At 43.9% G+C, this 27,476-nt stretch overlaps 1 protein-coding gene across 4 annotated transcripts in view; it reads right to left on the bottom strand.

The window, feature by feature from the left end:
- Positions 1-1,396: 1,396 nt before the first annotated feature.
- LOC120539908 (sodium-coupled neutral amino acid transporter 3-like) overlaps positions 1,397-27,476 on the bottom strand; it is a 117,320-nt gene continuing 91,240 nt past the window's right edge. For all 4 annotated transcript variants that reach the window (XM_039770237.1, XM_039770235.1, XM_039770236.1 and 1 more), the window contains 7 exons: positions 24,991-25,152; positions 24,566-24,645; positions 23,230-23,330; positions 16,608-16,732; positions 7,481-7,625; positions 3,027-3,130; positions 1,397-1,989 (listed from right to left, as the gene is read on the bottom strand). In XM_039770237.1, coding sequence (XP_039626171.1) covers positions 1,885-1,989; positions 3,027-3,130; positions 7,481-7,625; positions 16,608-16,732; positions 23,230-23,330; positions 24,566-24,645; positions 24,991-25,152 — 822 coding nt within the window. In that variant the 3' untranslated portion in view covers positions 1,397-1,884. The remainder of the gene's footprint in view (positions 1,990-3,026; positions 3,131-7,480; positions 7,626-16,607; positions 16,733-23,229; positions 23,331-24,565; positions 24,646-24,990; positions 25,153-27,476) is intronic.

Genomic DNA, 27,476 nt, shown 5'->3' with positions numbered 1-27,476 from the left:
AGATAGATTTTAGTATATTTGGTAGGATAAGATAGATAGATAGATAGATAGAGTATAGTAGGCAGGATAAGACAGATAGATAGATAGAGTATAGTAGGCAGGATAAGACAGATAGATAGATAGATAGATAGATAGATAGATATTAATTTATAGTATGTATAGATAGATAGATAGATATTAATTTATAGTACAGATAGATAGATAGATAGACAGATAGATAGATTATAGTTAGATAGATAGATAGATAGATAGATAGATAGATACATTTTAGTATAGTAGGCAGGATAAGACAGACAGACAGATAGATAGATAGATAGGAGTATAAGATAGATAGATAGATAGATAGATAGATAGATAGATAGATAGATAGATAGATATTCATTTGTAGTATAGTAGGCAGGATTAGACAGATAGTTAGAGGCGGACTCAGAATTTGGTTTGTGCCGACCAGCCAGCCTCCATGACGTCCTTGCATGGCTCATGTAATTCAGAATCAGCAGCCGAGCTCCCTTACAGATACGCAGGCCATTTGCCTTTAAATAAGTTCTTCATCGTACGCACAGTCTCCACGATACTCGATGTGGAAGAGCATTCCAAAGCAGGTTCTATTAATAAAACACAAGTCTACCGTTGAGATTTTGATCTTTTTTTGTTTTTACACTTTAATGTATAGAAGTAGCCGAGCATGTCAGGTTCGTTGCATTGATCGTCCAGAAGCCCAGTCCTAAAAGGCCGATGCCGTTACAGATTCAGAGACCCGCCCTCCCCAATACGTGAGGGTCACCGTAAAACACTCACATCATGGCACTTGAGAGGGGCAGTCCGAGAGTCGGTCCGTGTGGACGGGTGAATGTTTCATCCTAACAGTAACAGGTGTTGACTTAAAGCAAAGTAAACGAAGACACAAACACATAGCAGCTTCCTATAAGGAAGTGTTTTCCACGGTTCCCAGTTGTTGGAATAATGGAAACGTCACCTCACTGTGTGCGTCGTGATTTACAGGAGGACAAAGTCACCTCGGGTAGCTTGCAGGGACAGCTGCGCCCCCCAGATTTTGTTTTCCAGGACTGCTACACTGATTTTGCATGTTGTACTTTTCCCAGTTCTACATATTAAATAATTTATCATTTCAGACATAATATAAAAATACAAAGTTAATCTATTTCCTAACACTCATAAGTGTGCCTTCTTGTTATTATAAAACGTAATTATACTTGTTTCTCTTTGCCTATACAGCACTAACAGTAGTTTTCAAGGTCAGGGGACGGGGCAGTGGGACTGAGGTCATTATTTTTAGTCACTATGACGTTCGGGAGGAGCACACGAGGGGGATTAGAGGTGAAGCGGGTCATCTTGAGCTTCTCACGTAATTCTTCATTCTGAAGATGCACTATCCCTTTATTCCACCGGTGGACACAAAAGCTGAGGTGGGGCTCATTTTAGCATTAAAAACACAAGACTTTAACTTTGGCATCAACAGGATGGCACATAAAACACAAAGTCCATGCCCCCTTGAGTCCAATGCATTCCCTCTGAAAGAGACAATCAGATGCGCTGGACACTCGGGTGAACGCTGAAAGATGGCCAACATTGCCAAACTGGCCCTTGAGCGTTTTGAAAGGGAGTTCATTTTTCACATTTGAAGCAGCGTAGTGCACGTGTTTACCTTCCATGATCATTTCTACACACGCGTTCACTTCCGATTCACATTCGTCTCTTATTGCCGTTTAGCTATTGGAAAGAAAAGGCAAGCGACATTCCCGCTCTGCCGGGAAGAAGGAATAGTGCGTCCTCGGACGGTTACACTCTCTCCCTACTCAACCGCACACAAACACTGGAAGGTCAAGATGGCCGAAGAGCGAGCGGGCTGCACAAGCTCCAGTCCTAGTGGCCCCTGCTGGGGCCGCTGCTCCCGCTTGTCCAGTCGATGATGATGAAGCTGAGGCTCATGATCATGAACAGGAATCCGAGGGCTGCAAAGCAGGCGGCCTGTGGAGCAGCAAAGACATTATGAGATCTACAACAGGAAACACACTTAATACGTACTGAAGGAACTTCTGCATGCACTTCTGTCCAAAAGTTTGGGGTCCCCCAGAAATGACACCTTTTGTTATCAAGATGCAGTTAAGGTGATTTAAACATACAGCTAAGACATAAGCTAAGTGTTGCTCATGACTATCACTGACTGACTGATTTTTAGTTAATTATTCACATTTGACTGCAGAGCTCATTCCCAGCAGCCATTCCTTCAACTCCCTCAGCTGATCCTTAGCTATGTATTAATGCTAATTGGTTATTAGAGAGGGCGGCACGGTGGCGCAGTGGGTAGTACTGCTGTCTCGCAGTTAGGAGATCTGGGTTCGCTTCCTGGATCCTCCCCGTGTGGAGTTTGCATGTTCTCCCCATGTCTGCGTGGGTTTCCTCCCACAGTCCAAAGACATGCAGGTTAAGTGCATTGGTGATTCTAAATTGTGCTTGGTGTATGGGTGTGTGTGTGCCCTGCGGTAGGCTGGCGCCCTGCCTGGGGTTTGTTTCCTGCCTTGTGCCCTGTGTTGGCTGGGATTGGCTCCAGCAGACCCCCGTGACCCTGTAGTTAGGATATAGTGGGTTGGATAATAGATAGATGGATGGTTATTAGAGAAACCTTTGTAACTGAACTCACACCCCTGAAACCAGTTATTCTGTTCACTGGGGTTGGAAGGTTCTAGTAATCCTAAATTTCAGCTCTGGGTTCTAAAACGGCCACAACTGAGACAACGTCCTCAAGACACATGTCCTTCTCGTTTTTGCAGGCTGAAGGTTCTGCTCATTCATCGGTCAACGCTGACATGATAACAAACCCTAACCTCATTAACGGCCTTATCTGGAGTGGTACCCGATAACAGCCCTGCTGTGAGGACGGAAACTGCACTCTTAGCGGGCTGCCTCATCTTCCTCGCCTGGAACAATTCTAACACATTTGCTATAACACATTTGGATGATTATTTAACACTACAAAAAAAAAAAAAGAAAGATCTGCTACTGACCAGGATCTTAGGAGTTGAGGTCATGGGCTCTTTATCCGTGGGTACAATGCGTATGTAAAAGACGGCTGGAAAGATGAAGATCAGGCATGGTGCCGAGGTTGCCCCTGTGAAACAGAAGAGGTATGGATGTTAGTCTGAAAGTTGGTCCAAAGCGGTGGCCATGAACATAAATGTTCTTTATGACCTCCATTACTGAAAAACCAACAGAGGTGAATACTTTTTATGGACACTGTATATAAGTTGATAAAGCAAATTGCCTCCTTGGACCACAAAAATCCACCTTAATAAAGGACGACCATCTGTGTGTCCATCCAGTTAGTATGTCTATGTCACTCTAAGAAATGGTACATCACAAACACCTGTAGTAACAAAATGCATTGCAAAGTGTCTTTCCAACAGATGGCACATCACAGACATTAACACTACTTTTACAAATCCCATACCAAATGGCACATAACAAAGACATGTGCATTGCATTTATCATTCCAACACATGTCGCATCACAAACATTTGCTGTAATGAGATGCATTGTATTTGTCATTCCAACAGATGTTGCATCACAGACATTTACCTGAAACAAAAGCATTGAGGTCTACATTGATTAGTTACATTTCAGCCCGTCTTAGGCAAGTAGCACAGCTAGTTAAAGAATAAGTTTCTGTATGTCTGTGTATTTTTCTGTCCGTCTGCCTATTATGTCTCTGTCCTTCTGGCAAATGACACATCACAAACATTTGCAGTAATGAAATGCTTTGCATTTGTCATTCTAACAGATGGTACATCACAAACATTTCCACTGCCTTTACGAATCCCATACCCATCAGCATATAACTGAGACATGTGCATTACATTTGTCATTCCAACCAATGAAGGATCACAGCCATTTGCAGTACTACAGTGCATTGCATTTGTCATTCCAACAGATGGCACATCACAAACATTCATACTGCTTTTACGAATCCCATACCAAATGGCATTTTCAAAGACATATGCATTGCATTTGTCATTCTAACAGATGGCACATCACAAAGAATAACACTGCCTTTGTAAAGCCCATAACAAATAGCATATAACAGAGACATTACTGCATTTGTCATTCCAATAGATGCTGCATCACAAACATTTGCAGTAATACAATGCATTGCATTTGCTATTTCAACAGATGACATATAACAAACATTTGTAGAAGTAAAATGCATTGCATTTGTCATTCCAAAATATGATACATCATAAAGAATATCACTACCTTTATGAATTCCAAACCAAACAGGGTATAACAGAGACATATGTATTTGCCATTCTAACAGATGGTGCATCATAAACATTTGTAGTAATACAATGCATGTAATACAATGGAAATGGGCTGAAGATAAATAAATATATTTTTATTTTATCCTAACAGTGTGCTGGGCATTACTATGTTTGGGTTTGGGGCTCAGTGGCGCTCCCTTGTGGTTACAGTTGTATATGTCATAGACAGACGTAATTAAAATGAATAAATCAGGATTTTTAAAGCAGTAGCTTGAAGGATCAAGATGTTTGGAGTTGACACCTTTTATAGACATGTCCCTGACAACAGAAGCCATCCTTCAGGAGCACCGCCAAGACAGTAAACCTGATCACAGAATAAATCATTCTCACCTCTCCCTTGGCATGCCTACTGTACCAATGAAATCACGCCACACTCACAAAATTACACTACCAGGCGTACATTTCTAAACACAGTTTAATGATGCCAACTCATCATTATTCCATTCCATATCCGTGTCCCCCAGTTTCCAACACCTGGTACAAGGTCGCAATCCAACTTTAGAATAAACTCCTCTTCTCCTTTTTTTTCACTGTTTGCCATTCAGGAATTCTAGGAAGAGCTCTCAGAACAAACACATTTCACCATTATATAAACTCACAGAGTTTTCTGACCTCATCCACCCTCTGGGGGAAGCAGTGTCAGCTCCACGTGCATATCAGTGCATGTGGCCAAATGCAAGCCAGTGACTGTAATTTGCTTTGCTTTGTTCTGGGAAATCCAGCAGAATGTTGTACATGAGACACCCTGTTTACATTTGACTTTTGAAGTCAAACTAAAAAATCATAAAGTGTGAGCCAGCAGACAGCACGGTGCCATCTTCTGCAGTCGCTCTCGGTTTGACTGCATGTAATTTCACCTCGCCTCAAGTTACATCAAGGGGTGACTTTCTGGATCTTCACCTCTCAAATCCCTCACCACAGTCCCTAATGAAGGACGGCAAGTGGAGATGCACGGTGTCACAGCCTCTCTTGAGCTTCATTTCCATGAAAGACTGTCTCAGTGGCTACACTCATCCCAAGACAAATGCATTTTCAGGGTCACAGATTGTTCCGCTCAGGTGAGGTGACATAGCTGAAAACCCAACTGAGAATGCTGGGAAGAGAAAAATAAACCAAGAAAAATGGGCAAGTGGCTACAAGTGAGGACACTTGATAACTGGCACCGAGTGGGGATGCTTCAGTACGATATGGTGGAGGGCAGAAAATCATGCACCCCAGGAATTTGATAGATAGATGATTGATTGATTTTAGTATAGCAGGCAGGATACAATTTAGTATAGTAGGCAGGATAAGATAGATAGCTAGACAGACAGACAGCTAGATAGATAGATAGATAGATAGATAGATAGATAGATAGATAGATAGATAGATAGATAGATAGATAGATAGATAGATTGTAGTATAGTAGGCAGGATACAATTTAGTATAATAGGCAGGATAAGAGGCATTAAGAGGAACTGTGCTGCACCAGCATTCCAGCATCATGAGAATATAAGGTGCCCAGTGGAAGCGTATGGGATTCCCCTCAGGAAACTAGAGGGCACGAGGGATTGAAGGGCAACTGCTGATATACAAAGGTCAGTCTATTAAATAACGAGGCTGTATTTCTATCTCAACAATGTGGAGCTGTCGCAGAGAACTCATGAGGACCCCATGGAAGAGGAGATCCAGGCTTGGTCACCCTCTGAGAATGAAGTGGAGGGCAGGCAATAACTATCAACCCGCACAGAAAGCATAAAAATGGTCAACCGAGAAACCTGATTCAGAAACCTCAACAGGAATATCAAAGTGCTGGGCTTTAAATCGTGACATCATTATTATGAACACAGAGAAAAGACCAATAATAGCACAACAAATCCACAAGCAAGAAATCCGAAATGCAATAACAGCAATTAGCAACACAGACGGAGATAAAATTATTGACCATAAAAATATAATTGACACATTTAGAGAGTACTGTAAGTCCTTATATTCGACATAGACGCAAGACGCAATCCAATGAGTTTCTTGATTCATCAGAGATACCACAGCTAGTGCTGTGGAAGTGGATAAACCTCTGGCACTTTCTGAATTACTAGATGCTTCAAAGTGGGAAAGCAGCCGGCCCTGATGGCTACCCAGTGGAATTTTATAACAAAATTCACAAATACATTAGCTCCACTATTATTAGCAACATTTATAGAAGCTAAAGGCAAAAGCGATTCTACCTCAAACTTCTCGCCAAGCATTAATTACCATCTTTCCTATATAATGTGTATCATTCAGACCGATCTCTCTTCTGAATAACGATGTTAAGAGACTCCCCAAAGTTCTAGCCAGAAGAACTGTGAAAGTGCTTTCTTTGGTAATACAGGATAAACTAAACGGTGGGAGTCGATTTTTGCTTTGATTTGTTAATTTTGTCTTGACTGTATGGAATGTTATCTGTTTCTAATTTAAATCAATAAAAATATATAAAAATAAAGAAAAGTGCTGAGCTTGGTATGGAGGCAACTGAAGGCAGCATCAGAGATTAGGAGTCGCTGGTGAAGGACATTGTAAGCCTACGCTCCAGAAGGGGCAATGGGCCTAAGTAAGTATGTAAGTAAGTAAGTAGAAGAAGAAGAAAAAGAAGAAGAAGATGACATTATATGGAACTTTTCTCACTGCTTAAAGCACTCTACATAGCCAGTGGGCAGCCACTTCAACCACCACCAATGTGCAGAATCTACCTGGATGATGTGACAGCAACCATTTCTGCACCAGAACACTCACCACACATGAGCTATTAGTGGTGAAGTGGTGAGAGTGATAGCCAATCAGGGACAGGGGATGATTAGGGGTCCAGAATGACCAGATGGTGGTAGACAATCTGGCCTGGTCATCAGGATACCCCCTACTCTTTATGAAGGATGCCCAAGAGTCTTTAATAACCACAGAGAGTCATCTCTGGTTTTAGATCTCATCTGAAGGATGGCACCATTTTTACAGCACAGTATCCCCGTCACGGCACTGGGGCATTGGGATCCCCACACAGAGTCCACAGGGAAAGTGCCACCCCACTGCTAAGCAAGTTAGGTAAATTCTGGACAAGTGTGATCTTTTTTAACATTTTCTACTTCCTGCCCTGCATTTAACCATCAGGACCTCTTGGCTAGTCTTACCAATCACTCCAAAGATGCCCAGAATTCCAGGAGCAAAGATGACCAGCAGGTTGATGAGCGTCAGGAGGCAAACAGCAATGATGATGTGGCGCACCCAGTTGAACGTCTTGTTCGCAAACAGCATCTGCTGGATGGCTCGCCTAACCTGTATGGGACAGACAAGCCACAGGGAGAGTGGAAATGGTAAGTCACAGGGGAGAATTTTATGTTTCCTGGCACACTGGCATCGCCCCAGCAGCACTCTGTTACAAAATCCAGAGGCTTGATGTCTAACACATGCAGACCTGTTGGCAGCAACACTGCTTGTGTTTAAGGTTATTTGCCAAAAGCCATTTTTCAAGTAGCTCTTTACTCCGACTGTCACCCGCCACCATTACAAAGGCAAAAAAAAAAACCACAACTGCACAGATAGTGAAGAGGTCCCCTCGGTAAGATGGGGGCAGATGTTACAACCAAGACATGAAGCTGCAGGTTCCAAGCTACCCCTGACCTGCTGTAATCCCAAAGAACCCCCTGTAAGGTTTACAGTAAGAAGAAGAATGTTGTGTGTGATTTCACGGGGCATTTGTCATGCGCAGTGGGCTCAGAAAGGGCTCAGACGCCTTCACCTTCTGCACACTTTCTTGTTGTCCATCAATCTACACTCGATGACCCGTTATGACAAAGTGACGACGTGTTTTCAGAAAGGTTTTCAAATGTATTAAAAATTAACAGCTAAAATCTCTCATTTCCTAGAACCTTTCAGATCCGTTGCCGTGGCCTTCCAAACTGTGTTAAGGTGCTTCCTGTTTGCCTTAATTCCCCTTGAGATGTTTCTAGAACTTGGTTTGGGGTCCACCTGGGGTAAACTGAACTGACTGGACATCGTTTAGAAAGGCACACGTGGACCTGTGTATAGGAGGTCCAGTCGATCACATTAAGTATTCACGCCCCCTTTCAAGTCAGCATTTAGTAGACGAACCATTGTCGGCCATGACGGCCGCGAGTCCATGTGCCCAGGTTTCTCTATCAGCTTTGCACATCTCCATTCTGCCAGTTTTCCCCTCATTCTTCTTCTTTGCAGAACTGTGTCAGGCGTCATGGAGATTGTGAGTGAAAAGCCTTTGTCAAATCCACCCACAAATTCTCCATTGGATTGGGATGAGGACTCCGACTTGGCCACTCCAGAACATTCATGCTACTGTTTTCAAGCCATTCCTGTAGTACTGGGGTGTTGTACCACGTTAGCCATTATGGATGCAATGAGAAGTCAAGCAAAATGACACCTTTTATGGGCTAATCGGTTCAAGGTGTCATTTTGCTCGACTTCTTGTTGAAACCATTTCTGTCTCTCTTTAGCTTTATGGTTTGGGGGTGTCATCTTGCTGGAGAACAAATCTTCTCCCAACGTGTAGGTTTCTTGCAGACTCCACTTGGTTTTTCTCCAGGATTTCCCCGTTATTTTGTTGCATTCTGTTATGCTTTTTCATAACTACTGTGATGGGAGGCCGGGACGCCCCTGCTGCATATGTTCTGGGGGAGCAACCATGGGCAGCTCAATACCTCCCCCGGGACGCTTGGTGGCAGCCTCCCAGGCTGATGGTGGTTCCCCAACCTCTCGCTTGGCTCCATGGGAGATGAAGTCCTCCACAGCCTGGTTGAGAGCTGGGGTGGCCGCTAGGGTGTACTGTCTGGAATCAACAGCCCGGCTGGAGGAGTCTTCAGCCCCACCCGGAAGGGCAATTGAGACCAGGTGGTCAAGGACCTGGAACACTTCCGGGTGGGCTATAAAAAGGGCCAGTCACCACCACTCGATAGCCAGAGTTGGGAGGAGGAGGAGGACTGAGCTTGAGGAGGAGCGCTGGTAAAATAAGAGAGAACTGTTGTGGGTCTTTGGTGTGCTTTGGGACTATGTATTGGCTGTGGGGTTCACGGGGAAGAGGTGTCCCATAGGTGAAGAAGATAAAATGCCTGTTTATTTTACACCTGTGTCGGGTCAGGCGGCTATATAGCGCCTTTTTTACACTACATCTTAGTTGTTTTCTCAATAGAATATATGAGCAGAGAATGAATATACTCATCACAGATCTGCAGCCTGTGCTAATATCCACTATTCTCTGTTGTATTCTCCGGTTCTTCTATGGTAGCGATCTGGGTGCTGCCACCACCTTCTGAAGGCACCATTAAGCCCCCAAGCCCCCTGAGATGATGGAATGAAGGTAGGTGTCTCAGCTGTCCACAAGACCAACTCCATTAAATCCCATCATGGGAATCATGAAATTTACAAGGTTTGATTTAGGAATAATTATGTTAGGTAGAAGGCCCAGTGGTGTTGGGTGGTCTTTTGTCCTGCAGATTTTATTCTTTATTTTTTTTTTCTCCAGCCTAACTGGAATTAATGTTTTCCCGGTGTGGTATACCGGGTCCGCGGCTTCAAAAGAAAGGGGCCAGGTTTTAAATCCATACGGCCCTGTCACTCTCTCCGTGGGCGCGATTGCACGGTTGCAGGGAGTTAATTGAAGTAGTTGGAGCGAGTCACACCTGCACGTGTGGGTGCGATCGTTCACAATTGCTTCTTTGGCTTTGTGTGATTAAGGCGCTGCGCCCAATGGAGGTGTGTGTGTGTGTGTGTGTGTGTGTATATACAGGCCGGCACAAAGGAAAGATGGATGGATCAAGAAATCAGGATAGATTGAGGAAAAGAGAAAGAAAAAGGGGGTTAAAAGACGTGAAAGAGCAGTCTTAGCAGGAGGATCTGGCCACCTGGAAGGAGGAGACAGCACGAGCGTTTGGCTGTGGTGCTCTAGAGGCTAATCCATCCCACTGAATGTTCGGGTGGATGGAGGTGAGCAAGGCAGGTGTCCTCCTGATGGATCTGAGGAGCGACTAAGTGAGTGCGAAGGAAGAAGGGAGGAGAGCCGACCTCGGACAGTCTGGCCGTGATTTCTGCAGGCGGCCAAGATGGAGGTCGGCCGAAAGGAGCTTGTGGCTGTTGGGTCTCCGCCGGCTACGGGAGCAATGGGTGAGCCGAGGAGAATGGGTTGGAGGTGTGCTGAGATCGGGACGAGAGAGACTGCCTTTTAACTTCTGATTTTAACCTCAGATTTTTATGAATGGGCAGCACGGTAGCGCAGTGGGTAGCACAACTGCCTCGCAGTTAGGAGACCCGGGTTTGCTTCCTGAGTCCTCCCTGCCGTGGAGTTTGCATGTTCTCCCCGTGTCTGCATGGGTTTACTCCCAAAGACATGCAGGTTAGGTGCATTGGCGATTCTAAATTATCCTTAGTGTGTACTCGGTGTGTGTGTGTGCCCTGTGGTAGGCTGGCGCCCTGCCAGTTTGTTTCCTGCCTTGCGCCCTGTGTTGGCTGGGATTGGTTCCTGTGGCCCTGTAGTTAGGATATAGTGGGTTATATAATGGATGGACCAATTTTTTTTATCCCAACTTTTCACTGTTTTTATGGATTTATTTACTAGAACTGTGGAGCACTAACTGTTTTTGTTTGCTGATTTTTAATAAAAGCACCTTTGTACTGATTGCACTACTGTATCCCCTGGCTTTATTAGAGAAATGTCCTCATTTGTCAGCTCATCTCGGTGTCGGGTTCAAGAGCTCCCGAAAGTCGGATGGGAGCTTGGAGCGAACCTACATCGTCACACCTGGCCGCCTGACCATACCTTATTGTGCTGTTATTTTTTTCTTTAATATTATTGCTTATTTTTAATTGTTTTCTCTTCTTGTAACTTTCATTTTATCATCGTGTAAAGCACTTTGGGCTACATTGCTGTTTTTAAAACCTGCTATATAAATAAACGTTGCTGTATGCTTTAAAAGCAAAAAGAAAATGTTTTCAAAACTGTACGGCTCACTCACTCACTTTATCGGTGGCACGGATTGAAATAACAGCCTTGTGATGTTCTACATGACCATTGTGATGGACGGCCGGCAGCCCACAGAGTGGAAGGCAACCCCTTTGGGACACTTCTTCCCCCAAGATGCTAGATGGCAGCTTCTCTGCAGCATAGCGGAGCCCAGGATTCTCGCTGGGCACCATGGGATCTGTAGTTCAATCGCACAGCTCTGCTGGGTACAATGGGTGCCACCAGGAGACGCTGCAGGAGGACCTGGGGACTCATACTGTTTACATAGGCCAGAAGTACTATGGAGTCATGGGGACAGAAGGCCAGAAGTACTTTCGGACTGAAAGAAAACTCAAGTTCTATATCTGACCCGGAAGAGCTGGAAAGTCACATGGATGGAAGAACAGAAGCACTTCCGGGTCAGGCACTGTTTAAAGGATTGCTGGGAACCCAGCAAGTGAGCCAGAGTCGGGAGGTGTAGGACAGAGCTTGCTGGGAGGTGTGGTGGAGAGATTTGTGAATATTATTTTGTATTATTTGATTACTTGCCTGTGTTATTGTGGCTATGGTGCGTGGGGAGCACTATTTAAACAAGAAAATAAATTAAAGATCTTCTTGGTCACCGTCTGTCTGTTGGGTTTAAAGCGACAACAGTGCCACCTAGCGTCCTATGCCTTCCATACTGAACACCACGCTACGGTTCAATCGTTGTCCCAACTTTACACATGGTGCACAAGAAGGTGAAGTGACTGACGCTGAGACTCACAATGTGCCACCAAGCACTTTTTGGGTGGTCTGCACCGTCAGCGTCACTACAAGACTTGCTCTACCACTCCAGCATTTTATGACCTAAGCACTACCTGAAGCCCCTTACTCTTCTGTTATTGCAGCCATTGTTAAATGCCAGTCTGTCATCTTGTAAAAGCAATATGAAGGAGCAGCTAGTGAATCTTATTTAATTTACGTTCATTCAGCAACCCAATTACTGCCCTGATTTAAAGCAGCTGGTTGGAGGTCTCATTCCATGAAAGTAATGGCAACGTCTGCAAAGCACACCTGCTTACTGAAGCACCGACAAACTCTCAGAGCGCGCTGATGCTGGTTCATGTGGGCTCACGTCTCTTTATGAAATATGAGCAAAGACAGGCTAGCAAATGACCGGGTGGCTTGGAAGTGCGTGCAGTAATCATGTTTTCCCCTGTCAATTTATCAGTGAGTGTTGTGTACTACTAAACAAGGAAAGAGAAAAACTCGAATCCGGAAATCACTCCAGTGACGCAAAGACTCGTGGACACCCCTGACCTTCTCACCGGCCCGGTTTAGTCAGCTGTCAACTTCACACCTGCATGTCTCAGGGGGTGCGGGATGAAAACTGAAACACAACCCAAACAAGCAGAAGAAATGGAAACTTCCACACAGACGCCATTTTCGGCCCCCATGGAGCACCAAGGCTGCAACACTAACATAAATGTCTGTGTTCATACACGTAACTGAAACCTTCAAGCATAAGATAACGTTTTCAAGCCCATTTAGGGTGTTCACATATTAGGTATGTTTGTTCAGTACCGCACCCTAGCTCGACTGACCCTCCTCAGCACTCCCCCGCTGGCCTGCACTCACACTGCGCTTAACTCCCGGTCAGGTTTAGGGCAGATTTCAAAATCTTCCTTTTAATATATAAAGCCTTAAATGGCCAAGGTCCGACTTACTTATCTGAACTTATCATGACTTACAAACCAGAGATCTCAAGATCCCGGTCTGCTTATGATTCCAAGGACTAATAAAATAACAACAGGAGGTCGAGCTTTTAGTTACAGGGTCCCTAAACTGTGGACTGGTCTGCCTGCTACTATAAGAGATGCCCCTTCGGTCTCAGCTTTGAAATCCCAGCTGAAGACTCACTACTTCAATTTAGCACACCCTGACTAGAGCTGCTGATTAACTGGACAGACTGCATCTCCGTCGTTAGTTATTAGCACTAAAACATGACTAACATGATAGCTCTAATTTGTTACTAACCCTCACCTATTCTGTTTCTCTTTTCGGTATTCACCTGCCAAGTTGTTTTGCCTGCCTAAAGTAAAGTCACCTCTGATGGAGGATCACAGGAATCATCAGGTAGAGGGGTCCTTTCATCGGATTGGCTGGCCCAGCACTGACTCGGCTGTGGAATGGCCAACAGGGGGAGGCAGCTTGATGGCCAAGGTCTCCAGGACTCTGAACAAATCCAAATCGTATTATGGGATATCAGTCGGTCAGTCAGTCATTTTATAACCCGTTATATCCTAACACAGGGTCACCGGGATCTGCTGGAGCCAATCACAGGGCGCAAGGCAGGAACAAATCCCAGGCAGGGAGCCAGCCCACCACAATATGGGATATCATCTACTGTTGAATTCTGCTCTGTACTTGTAATATTTCGTTTGCACCATTATATTGTACAGTGGAACCTCGGGTCACGAACGTCTCAGAACACGTACAAATCAGTTTACAAACAAAAAGTTCACCAAACTTTTGCATCTGTTCACGACCACACACTCGGGTGACGAACAAGCCAGTTTCCCTTCCGGTTCGTACGCGCTGATGATTTCCGCACGTGTTCAGTCTCTCCCTATACTGTACATCGTTCTCGGTGCATCACGCAGAGGGACTCTCTCTCCAAACTCTAACCTCCTCTCAACCCAGCTTCCTCCTGTGGTATAGCGGGTCCACAGCTCCCGTCAAAAAAGTCCAGTTTTAATACAAAGTCACCACACTCGCGGTTCCGGAGGAACCTAAGTGCACAGGTGAGAAGCGGTCCGGATCTGTAATTGCCACGACTACCCCGTCCTCTTGATAAATAGAAGCACAAGTCGGCTAAAAGGAAAAAGAAGAGAACAGGAAAGAACGAGAGGTTGCAGGAGGAGGCAGAAAGCAGGAGGAGAAAGAGAGAGCAGGGAGCCTGGGTGTTTGTCTCAGTGTTATTCAATGTCTTTACATTTAGTTTACTATTACACTGTGCTTTCTATGGTATAATTAACTATATTTGTGCTTAAAAATCTTAAAAAAATATATATTTACATACAGTTCGTACAGCCTGGAACAGATTAATTGTATTTACATACAATCCTATGGGGGAAATTACTTCGGGTCACGACCAAATTGGGTTACGACCAGAGTTTTGGAACGAATTACGGTCGTGACCCGTGTTTCCACTGTATTGGTGGAGAAACATCTCGACGATGATCAACAGAATGGGATGGACCTGAGCCGAGGAAAAGGGTCTGAACACTCAGTACAACATTTCCTTTTTACTTTCTCGTATACATAGTATAAAGAAAGTATAAGAATCGCGGAAAAATTCGACCCCGTAATTTGATGAATCTCGACGTTTTACCGACAATACCATTTTTGAAATTCCGTCTGTCTCTGTGTCTGTCTGTGTGTAAACCCAGTAACTCGAAAACACTTTGACCACAGCCAGTGAGATTTTGCTTTATATTAAAATATATATATATAAAAATCAGGAATCCCATCAATTTTTGGGCCTCTGCCGGCAACCAGAAGTGGTACTTTAACAGAATACTTTCACAAACTTTCAAGTAAACTATGGTTATAATTACAGACATATGATTCCAATTTTGTATAGGTATTTATTAAGATAAAAAGCAAACAGATATGAAATTTGAGAAAAATTACTCAACTGGAAGTAGTATTTTATTTAAACAACCTTCCAAATTTTTTGTATCCTGGAAATATGTGTACACGCTATTAAAAACTGTATTCGATGTAACGTATATTCTTTCAACAGCTATTATTCATTTTATTTGAATTTATACATCATCAGTCTAACAACAACGTGTAAACATTGAATATAAAAAAATGTTTATGTGTGGAAGTGTGTGTGTGTCTGTCTGTCCGGCCCGGAAGTGCGAGGCTACAGCATGAAGCTCAAAGAAAGCGATTCTGTCAGCAAAGTGAAACCGCCAACTAAAGAGAAACTCGCTTAGACGCTAATACACTAGTGAGATGACAAAACAAATCCTCCTAGGAGAGAGATGCCCAGAGTAGTTCCTTTCAATTACTTGACATCGACACATTTCTATTTTGTTTCCGACGATTTCAATAGTTTCTAGGACCCCAGGCTTTTTACAGCACGGGCTTACACTGCTGGTTGAATATAAAGATGTAAAGGGAACAATAAGCAGCTACATCCCTATTGTGTTCCTGGTAATGCATTGAATTTTACGATATATATTTTTTTTATTTCCGATATATTATTTTTTTTATTTTTATTTTAATTAAATGTAGCTAAATGCCGTTTCAGCTATAGTAATTTACTGCAACAAATATTATATAATACTAACACTTTTCTATGTTTTTATGTGACTATAACTCTTTTTACTTTATACGTAATCCACGTAACACATATGTAATCATGAAAAAATTCCACCACTGTTTTCGACCTCCATAAGAGCGAAAATATCATTTTAATATAAAATTTGATTATAAATCGATATAAATGATTGTGTATCGATATTATCAATTAGTTATGATGAGAAACAAAGAGATATGATATTTTAGAAATATCACACGAGTGGAAGTGGTTCTGATGACCTTGTCCTCTGTCTCAGTATATGAGAAAGTCGAGGAGAGCGCACTCCCGATTTTTTTAATTTGTAATAAATTTCATAAAATTCTGAAAGTCCTGTTTTCACTTTGTCACTATGGGGTATTAAGTGTTGCTTCATGAGGCAAAAAATGAATTTAAATGATTTTAGCAATTGTGAAAAAAGTAGGAAGCGGTCTGAATACGTTCTGAAAGCATTGTATTTATGAATATGGACGGAAAACTAGAGCAGTCAGAGACCCCCATTTAGATATAGAAACTATTTCTAAGCCATCACACAGACAACAAACAGGTGCAGACTTTGAACTTAGAGCATCGGACTGGTTAAGTAGCACTGCTACCCACTGCCCCTTTGCAAAATGTACCTTCTCAAAAACATCTGCACCGCCTTACTTAATGAGGATCATGGACCATTGGGTGAAAGCCAGAAGACAGCCTAGCATTCTCACAGGCCCAGTTAATCTAAAATACGAATCCCAAACCAATACAAGGAGAACTTCCAAATTCCACACAGACGATGATCTTCTGATGGGCTGACACTCGGGAGACTCAGCTGATCAAAGATTCAGCAGTGCCAACCATTGGGCCACCCTGATTCCCAGAGCAGTGCAATGAAATAACAAAGCAAGATGCCAATGCCCTCAATAAATCAAACACTTCAGCACACGTTGAGGTCACTCACCGGGAAAAGGACGATAGGGACAGTGAGGGTGACGGCGGTGAGCACAGCCAGTCGGACGCAGAGGATAAGCGTGTCAAAGGGGTCGATCTTGCTGTAGGTGTGAAGCAGCTCTGCTCCGACTTTATCTGCAGGACAAAACCAAAAAGAAGAGTCAGAAGGTGTGCGGCTATTTCTGAGCAACGTCAGAACCGGAATCCCCGTACCCTTCTAATCAGTTAGCACAGCCGTTTCCAAACTGGGGGGGCCACGAGATATTCCAATATTAGACATCTGTTGCAACTGTAACAAATCCAAAAATAATTCAAAATATATAGAAATAATAATACCACCGTTATAATAACAATGTCCAACCCTTTTTCTAAGTTAACTGTTCGTTTTATTCAAAATAAATGATGCGCCACTGACGAGACTGAACAGTGTCGTTTTGAGAAGTCACCCAAATGTCAGGCGACAAGCGTAGATTTGTACGAACAGAGTGAATATAACAGGCGTGGTCCATTCATGATGCATGAACTAGTCAGGGCCAATCAACGTGCGGAAAAGAAGTCACATGGTCGAAATTAGTGTTTTCTGAACGGTGTTTAGTACTTGTATATGAATCGCTATGTGTCTGTGTTCGTATTTATGGAAGATCGAACCCCCTCTGTATGGTGTTGTGACGAAAACAGTTTTTAAAAGTTGTTGTCCTTCTCCTCCTGAACATGGGCAAGTTTTAATCGAACTTCAATGAGCACGCCAGGATGGAAAATGAAGAGGGTGCACCACAAAAGAGTGGCGGGTGTGGGAAGAAGCGGAAGTGTGTTTAAGTGTAAAAAGTATATAAATTACAATGTATGAAAACATCAACAAATATTTCATTTGGAACAGTCAGTCGTCATAGTCAACTCATTCGGAAAACGGGGCTTTTTTCAAGCATAAGGGTTCACCTCGGAGAAGAACTGATAAAAAACCATTCTAAACATCTATATATATAATTCACTAAGGCAAGACAACCGTGGAAAGCTGAGCCGCTGACAAGTAAGACACCTATGGCGCACGTAGGAAGGAGCCACGCCCACCAACTCCTGGCACCTCCGAGCCACGTTGACCGTTCATAGAGGCATGTTTCTCACGGAGGTGAGTCGCCATATGCAGCGTGTAAAACGGTTTGCGAGGGGTATCCCATGGGATCCTTAAAATAATCCTTTACAACTGAGGTTAAAACACAATGAAGTAAGCAGTCTTTAAAAACCGTTTTCGGTTACGAAGCACGACCGCGTGCGCCATAGCAAACTGTTTTACATGCTACATACAGCAATTCGCATCCGCGACAAACGTGAGTCGTCTTAGATGCTCCTGCAGGAACACGGAAAGTCTACGTGAGTCACAGGTGCATCTGGACTGTGCAAAGACGACAACGACTCGAGTGACGAGTTGGAGGTGGGCACATGAGCGATGGCGGTCTGCCAGTTTTCAGTCACGGACGATTGTGTGTTGGTTCGTTCTGTGCATTGTTATAATGTTGCTTTTCTTGCTGATTTATTACATTACCGATTTTTCAAGTGTTAATTTTCTCCCTGTGCTTAAAAATCATTAAAAAACCGGCCTGATTATGCGACGTATGGTACGCCGCGGGTTGGCTAGTTTGTGATAATTCACATTTAACTAACTAATCGCACCAAGCCGCCAATTGTACCCTGCAACTGTCAGGGGTGTATTATAGAACTGTAAACTGTATTATGGTTTAAATCTTGAAACATTAAGTGCGGCGTGAACAGAAAAAGTTTAGCAGTTTGGGCCACGTGAACAATTACGTCTTTCACCTTCCTCTTTTCCTTATCCAGTCAAGGTAACAGTCCATAAGATGGAGAGCGAGATACTTTAAACAGCAAGAATGAATTCTCTTGGTCAGAGTTGCTGCTCAGTTGCTATTTTAAAGGAATCCACCCAAAAATGGTATTTTATTTCCACATTACACTGTGTATTCTCCATTTAGATGACATCATTCTGTGTTTTCACATCACCTAAGGGGGTCTTCTTCTGGTGACATGTCACTGGACAGGCAACGCCAGCTGCTTATTTAAGAATATAGGGTCTTAGGGTCAGTAAAACTCAGCTCTTTACCCCAAACGTTATTTGAAAGTCCTGTTTCAAAAGTTTGCCCTATTGGTCAGACCCCGGGTGGTCTCCAGGTTACGATTTTGAGATAGCATGTGTTAATCTTCGTCACCTGGAAGAACCTGCTCTGCTGATTCACTCTTGTCTTGGAGAGGGACCCCCGCTTATCACATTCCCAAAGTCAGGCCACTGAACGTGGCTTTTATGCAACTCCCATTAACCTGGAGGTGTTACAGATTAACAGGGCTTTCAAAAGTGCTCTTCAACATGGGACAAAAGCAAACACATTCTTCTGTAGGTTTATATAAACCTTTGGTGACCTTTCCACTGACAGACAACAACATTTTTTTTATATTTTTCTCCACCAAAGTCCAAAACAGTAAAACTCTATCAGGATCTGAAGGCTTTTTTTTTAACTTTTGAAGACCACCCTGTACGGTTTTTGTTTTTTTTTTGCATTTCCCCATTTGTGTCATGATGCTTGTGAACTGCGACCGGCTCTGCGGATGTGCACATGGGAGATCCACCAACAAAGGGATGATAATAACAATAATAATAATTCTTTACATTTATATTGTGCTTTTCTCACTACTCAAATCTTCAGTGAGTGGGCAGCCATTTCACCCACCACTAATGTGCAGCATCCACCTGGATGATGAAGGAACTATAGGTCAATAATAATAATCATAATAATAATAGTTCTTTACCTTTTCTTTTGTGCCAGTGCATCTCACCACACATGAGCTCTCTTCTGGTCAAGGTTGTGGGGCGGCAAAAACCCAATTAATAAAGATGGGGGCAACCCCAGGACTGGGTACCAACTCACATCACCCCCAGTCATTGACCCTGAGCCATTCTAGTGTATGGAGGGTCTTCAGAACACTAAGGGACCACAAGGGAACACACTGAGACTGCTCCCAGATGAAGGAACTATAGGTTAATAAGAAGAAGAAGAAGAAGAAGAAGAATTGCGCTTTTCTCACTACTCAGATCACTTCAGTGAGTGGTGAGCCGCTTGAACCACCACTAATGTGCAGCATCCGCCTGGATGATGCGATGACAGCCATTTTTACATTCGCCACACTTGGCCATTCTAGTTTGTGGAGGCTCTTCAGAACACTACGGGACCACAAGGGAACACATTCAAACTGAAGGAACTATAGGTTAATAACAATAATAATAATCATAATAATAATTCTTTACATATATACAGTGATACCTTGGTATACGTCCGCTTTGGAATAAGTCCAACTTGGTATACGTCCGCTTTGGATGTGAAAAATTTTGCTTGGTATGCGACCTTTGTTTGAAATACGACTCACGTGCTACCCTTGTTTACCTCTCTCTCGAGACAAAGCCACGACTGCCCACGTCAGTCATCGCCAGTTGCGAACAACCCGCATGCTACCTGTTGTATATGATTGTTCAGTCGGTGTTGATTGCTATGGTCTGCGCCAGTTGTTAACATTCAGTGAACAACCCACGTTACAACTCTCTGTGAATTTTCACGTGATTTTGTGATTTTTCCTGTAAATTTGAATTGATTGTTGAAAAGTATGAAGGTGGCACACATATCTGGGACTTGGCTGCTGCATACCGTATGCCGAGAACGATTGTGAAAAACAAGGACGTTATTAAAAAGTAAAGTGAGGTTAAATTTTCAGTTATTTCACCTAATTGCTTTTGTATTTATGTATTTTAGTATTAAGCAGTGTTTAAATTATTTTATAGAACCCCATCAGTGTATAATATGCCAATAATATGCCTCCACCCGACTCCAGCCTCGAATGAAGTCCTGGACGCAACGGCCCCTTTATTCCTTTATTCCACCCCGGATGGGCTCCAGGTGTTTCCCGGCATTCCTCCCTGGACACGCCCCAGTGTGGCTGAAGTGCCGGCTGTTCTCCCGGAAGCTCTCCGGGTGTCCCTGCTCCTCTTCCTCCCAGCACTTCCTGGTGTGGCGCTGAGGTCCAGAGTCCCCAAGGCATTGGGGTGCCCCCTGGTGGTGACCACGGGTCCCTACAGGGTTGGGCTTCCATGCCCTCTACCCGTGGCCCCCAAAAGAACCAGGATGGCGGCCCCCACGTGATCCAGGGTGGGCATAGACCCTCTTCCTGTCCCTCAAGGCGTCCCGGCCTGGTCGTTGCCCCTGGCATCCCTGACAGGACGTATACCGAGGTACCACTGTATAGCGCTTTTCTCACTACTCCAAGAACTTTACTTGAACCACCACTAATGTGCAGCACCCACCTGGATGATGCGATAGCAGCCATTTTGGTGGCAGTTCTCTCACCACACATGAGCTCTCTTCTGGTCAAGGTTGTGAGGCAGCAAACATCCAATTAATAAAGAGAAGGGCAACCCCAGGACTGGGTATCAACTCACATCATCCCCACTCATTGACCCCGAGCCATTCTAGTATATGGAGGGTCTTCAGAACACTAAGGGACCACAAGGGAACACACTGAGACTGCTCTAGGATGAAGGAACTATAGGTTAATAATAATGATAAGAAGAATTCTTGACATTTACATTGCGCTTTTCTCACTACTCAGATCACTTCAGTGAGTGGTGAGCAGTTTGAACCACCGCTAATGTGCAGCATCCGCCTGGATGATGCGATGGCAGCCATTTTTACATTCGCCACACTTGAGCTGTTAGGTGGTAATGTGGTGACAGAGTTAGCAAATTAGAGACAGGGGATAATTAGAGGGCCGGAATGACTAGGCCAGGGGTGGGCAAAGTCATTCTTGGAGGTCTGCAGTGTCTGCAGGTTTTTGTTTCAACCCAGTTACTTAATCAGAAGCACTTATTGCTCAAGTAACTCTTCTGCTTCATTTTAGTTGTCTCACTCATTAAGATTTTGAACCCTTATTGCCTATTTTAGTCTTAAACAGCTGTATTCTTGGTTTTTAATTGCTCCTTAATAGCAGTAAGATGCAAAGGACAAAAGAAACCAGCATTTCTCCATTTAACTTGTTTCCACTTACACCGGTGTGTATTTATCGTGCACTATTTGGTTTATTAAATACTTAGAAAGAAAGTGAAGAGAAAAAAAGTGAAGGGCTGAGAATTACTCCTCAGTTTCAGACTTCAAATAATTTGGACGATATCCTTAGAAAGGAAAAAAAAGGATATGAGAATGGCCTGACATGACAGATTTAAAGCATTAACAAGTCATGAAATTAAATTATTGCCAAGGATTATTTTCTAATTAAGCAACTGGGTTGGAACAAAAACCTGCAGCCACTGCGGCCCTCCAGGACTGACTTTGCCCACCCCTGGACTAGGCCGTGGTGGTCAATTTAGCCTGGACATTGGGATACCCCCTACTCTTTAGAAAGGACGCCCAGGGATCTTTTATGACCACAGAGAGTCAGGACCTCACTTTTACGTCACATCCGAAAGACGGCTCAATTTTTACAGCTCAGTGTCCCCATCACTGCACTGGGGGGCACTGATATCCACATACAGACCACAGGGTAAGTGCCCCCTGCTGGCCTCACCCACATCTCTTTCAGCAGTAACCCCAGCTTTTCCAAGATGGTCTCCCATCCAAGTACTGGCTGGGCCTAAACATGTTGGGCTTCAGATGGATGACCAATTCTGAAGATCATGTGGTGCCACTCTAAAGTAGCCATGTTCCAAAATGGTGCAGTATTAGGCACTCAGCTCACCAAACCAAAAGTATCGTCCACAATCCAATAACGAAATGATCCAACAAGGACAACTCAGCTAAATGGAAACTTGGCAATTTAGAGTTTCTAACACAATGCTAGAGGTCACCAATTGTAGGAAAGACAACGCTACTTTTTACACCCTGCTAAAATGAAACCTAACCATCATCTCCACAAACTCCTTCTTTCTGAGCGCTTCTGCCATTTTCAGCATTGTGTGTGCGTTTCCCATAAGTCTTTCAATGCTTATCTTCCAAAAAAGCCTTCGAGTCCTGGATGTTAAACCCTGCACTCGAGATCCAGTTGTCTTTTTAAACATTAACCATTAAACATCTGTCATGCACCTCATCTGGGACTTTATTCTGCTGGCTCTTATAAAAAAGGGTTGAAATAATAATAATTCTTGACATTTATATAGCGCTTTTCTCACTACTCAAAGCGCTTCAGTGAGTGGCGGGCAACCTCAGCCACCACTAACATGTGGCATCCACCTGGATGATGTGACGGCAGCCATTTTTGCCCCAGTGTGCTCACCACACATTAGCTAGAGGTGACACAGACAGCCAATTAGAAACTGGGGACGATTAGGGGGCCAGAAGGTCTAGGCCGTGGTGGGCCATTTTGGCCAGGACATTGGGATACACCCTACTCTTTATGAAGGATGCCCAAGGATCTTTTATGACCATGTCCCACAGGTCCTGCCACATGCTCAGAAGGTGGTCTATTTCCATCTTTCCATTATAAAGGCTTCCCAACTGGAATGCCAACCGACCCGCGTCCTCCATGAGTCAGAGATCTGCCTACGGTGATAACTGTCATGATCAACAGGGTTTGGGTGAGCCACTTACCGTAAAATGTAAGGTATCCAAAAAGAGCTGCAAGGAAGTACATTACGTACATCACAGTGATGGAAATGTTGGACACGTGCTGCATCTTCTTCTTGGAGGGGCTGGAATATCAAAAAAATTAAGTAAGAAAGAAAGAAAGAAAGAAAGAAAGAAACTGGCCATGCAGTATGATTTGGACTCTTGGGCTATAATGTGGCTACAGTATTGTTCCCTAAACAAGGACGACAATGGTGATGATGATGATGATGATGGTGATGATGATTTTGTCTCTTATAACCCTGAGTGAGTTGCGTCTCCTGGCGGTTCTCCTGTTGTACAACTACACCAACAACAGCTTTGCACGCTGTCACACACACATGTCAGTGGGTCCTCTTCGGAGGTATGTAATACCACTCTGGGACGAGAGGGGGCACTGGCACTAATCAGGTCCTCTTCCATTCCCTCCACAATGCAGAGAAGACGCCCACTGAGGGCAAGTGACTCCGCCCCTTCCGGTCGCCCTATAAGTCACACGGGGTGGCCAAAAAGGAACTGTCACCCTAAGGCGTCACCTCAGGATTGTGACTGCAGGAAGGAACCTTTTCAGAAAGCCTGACGACTCTTTACTTTGCTCATTTTTGATTTCTACTTCGCTCCCCAGACCGCCGGTTTTGCTTTAAGTTTACCTTTGATCAAACGAGGGGATGAACGCGCCATGTTGCGCCCCCCTCCCCCCACAACATTTGTCACTTGGACTTGTCATTTCTCACTCGACCAACACATCTGAAGCACCTTGAGACTGCAGTCACTGTGGAAAGATGCGATCAAAAATGAACCCCAACTGCGTAAATATTACCATTCAAAAGCTTAGAGTTACCCAGATATGTTCATATTCTTTATAGAAATGGACACTTTTTATTATCAAGATAATATTAAACTGATTACAAAATACAGCCAAGGCATTACTCGTGTTTCTAGTGGCTATTACTGCCTGAAACGACTGCTGTTTAATTTATTATTCACATATGGCCACAGAGCCTCATTTTTGGCAGCCTTTCCTTCAGTGCCCTAATTGGTCATTTTAAACGCTAATTGGTTATTAGAGAAACCTTTGTAATTGCATTATCACTGCTGAAATCAGTCATTCCATTCACTTGGGTTGCAAGGTCCTGGCATTCCTAAAGTGCTGTTCTGGGTTCAAAATTGGACAAAAGTGAAAGCAACGTTCTCAAGAAAGATTGACAAGAAACTGAAGATTTCGCACATGGAGCACTGTTCATGAATAGTGAGGGGTCTTAATCCGGGCTGTCTCTCTGATCAGTTCCGAATTGCTCAAGCACAAGTATGCCATACTTACTTGCGAAGCTCAGTGTAGATGGGCAGGACCTCTGGGTGGCAGACGAAAGCAAAGGCCAGGATGGGAACTGTGTAAGCCGTCTACAAAGAGAAAGATCATCAGGCACGAAGCAGAAGAACAACCTCAAAGCAAGCAGCTGGCTGTCCCCACTGTCACTACCCTTGTAACACGCTGCTCAGTTGTTCAGGCTTTTCTAATTCAAGAGCGATGGCAAGCAGTTCTGTAAAATTACCCAGAGTGCTTTGTTCTGTTTCTTTGCTGAGCATACTCTCGTGTCATGGAGGAACAATTTAAAATGGCGTCTACAACGGTGGCTGGCTGGGGTTTGTTTGTCATTTCACATTGAATTACAGAGTCACTTGCACTTGCATGAAATGAAGCCAATCTGAAAAGAAGCAGAGAACGTCCCACCGCAAGTGGGTTACCTGTGAGTTAAGGGTGAACATACGAGGGCCGCAGCTCAGCTCCTCCTCATCCTCGGCGTGGCTGCTCTTTGAATCTGCAAGCATACTGGTGTTGAGGATCTCCGAACTGTTGAAGTGAAATTCCTGAAAAGGGCAGGGGACCTGAAACTTTTTGTAGATCACCTGAGGAAGAAGCAAGTCAGTTTAAAGTTCTGCAAGAATGTTAAGGTGAAAAGTGAAATCAATATGAGAATTCTACTGAATTATGCAAATATAACAAGAAGAACAACCAGAAACATAAATACCCATTAACTGGTAACACATACGGGTTTATTTAAATTGTTCAAAACATTACCAACATACCCTATAAATGCTGATATAATAGAGTAATTAAATTATTATTTTACAATATCTATGGTTGGATGGCCCATGTGCTTTAACTCCTTGGCTTATTTCATCCTAAATCGATGTTACATTAGATCATAAGAAAGCAAACCCGTTCAGTCCATCAAGCCCGTTGTTTAGCTAATAGTGGGGTCACCCGATATGTGTGATGGAAGGCCGGCAGCTCAACCCGGCCGACACACCCAGGACGCTAGATGGCGACTTCCCTGCAGCATAGCAGTGCCCCGGCTTCCCGCAGGGCACTATGGGATATGGAGTTTGGCTTCACAGCCCTGCTGGGTACCGTGGGTGCCACCAGGTGACACTGCAGGGAGACACAGGGACTTCTGTTTCCCATATAGCCCGGAAGTACTCCCAAGTCCTGGGGACAGAAGGACAGAAGTACTTCCGGGCTAAAGAACAATACAACTCTCCATCTGACCCGGTCAAGGACTATATAAAGGACTGGTGGAGACCCAGCAAGCGAGCTGGAGTTGGGAAAGAGTGTGACAGAGCTTGCTGGGAGGAGAGGAAGAAAAGTATTGTGTTGATTAGTGTGTGTATTGAGGATATGGTGCTTTGGAGGCACTATAGAGAAGAAAAAGATTTAAAATATTCTTGGTGTTTTTAAACCTGTGCCCAGAGTATCTGTCTGTTGGGTTTCATGGGATAACAGCGTCCCCAAGTGTCCACAATTCTAATGTATCAAGTCACCTGATATGCTTATGTATCAAGTAGGGGTCACCTGATATGCTACTATATCAACTGGGGGGATCACCTGATATGCTAATGTATTTAAGTGGGGTCACCTGATATGCTAATGTATCAAGTCACGTGATATGCTAATATATCAAGTGGGGGTCACCTGATATGCTAATGTATCGGGTCACCTGATATGCTAATATGTCAAGTCGGGGTCATCTGATATGCTAATGTATCAAGTGGGGGGTCACCTGATATGCTAATGTATCAAGTGGGGTCTCCTGATATGCTAATATATTGGGTCACCTAATATGCTAATGTATCAAGTGGGGTCACCTGATATGCTAATATATCAAGTGGGGACACCTGATATGCTAATGTATCGGGTCACCTGATATGCTAATATGTCAAGTCGGGATCATCTGATATGCTAATGTATCAAGTGGGGGGTCACCTGATATGCTAATGTATCAAGTGGGGTCTCCTGATATGCTAATATATTGGGTCACCTAATATGCTAATGTATCAAGTGGGGTCACCTGATATGCTAATATATCAAGTGGGGACACCTGATATGCTAATGTATCGGGTCACCTGATATGCTAATATATCAAGTGGGGTCACCTGATATGCTAATGGAGTGAGGGAGAGAGGGAGAGAGAGAGAGAGAGAGAGAGAGAGAGTGATATTGGGAATATTCACTGATACAGAGCACTGCCACACCCACCACACGATGAGCCACCCCAGGATCACAAATTAGGACCCGAGTCCACTTCTGCAACGGGTGACACCTGAGCACCACACTAGGAATGGAACAGCGTGAGGTTTTTTTTACGGTGGCTGGAGTGCCAATCCTGCCGCCAACCCCGACGTTTTCCCTGTAAGTTGGAGAATATGCTAATGAGGTTGCAAGAAAATATGTAAAAATTAAAAACAAAACATCAAGCAATGTATTGAATAGGAAGTGAATGTCAATATTATAAACAGCTGGGGTCACGAAAAAGCTCAGATTTCAAAATGGGGTCACAAACCAAACGAGCATGGGAACCTCACAGCAAAGTTGTCCCAACATGTCACCCAGATTTTTCTATTAGGTTGTCAAGGTTTCTAATTCAACTCCAAGTCTCGGTAGTTTGTCCCAGATTCCCACAACTCCTGGTGTATAGAAGTGCTTCCTGGTCTCAGTCCTAAATGTACTTCCCAGTAATGTCCACTGCTCAAAACTAAACGGGTCGAATTCTCTAACTCTATCACAGCAGCACAGACTGAAGTCCCAGGATGCACTGGGCTGCTCTCCTCTGCACATCTTCACGTGCTGATATGTCTTTCTTGTACATTGGCACTCAGTACTCCAGAGGTGGCCTCACTAGTGTGCTATAAAGTCCCAGCAAAACATCCCCTGATTTATATTCAACAGTTTT

The sequence above is a fragment of the Polypterus senegalus genome, chromosome 12 (assembly GCF_016835505.1).
Source record: "Polypterus senegalus isolate Bchr_013 chromosome 12, ASM1683550v1, whole genome shotgun sequence".
Classification (NCBI taxonomy): Eukaryota; Metazoa; Chordata; class Cladistia; order Polypteriformes; family Polypteridae; genus Polypterus; species Polypterus senegalus.
The sequence above is the reverse complement of the archived record's forward strand: the minus strand, read 5'-3'. Positions and strand labels throughout refer to the sequence as shown.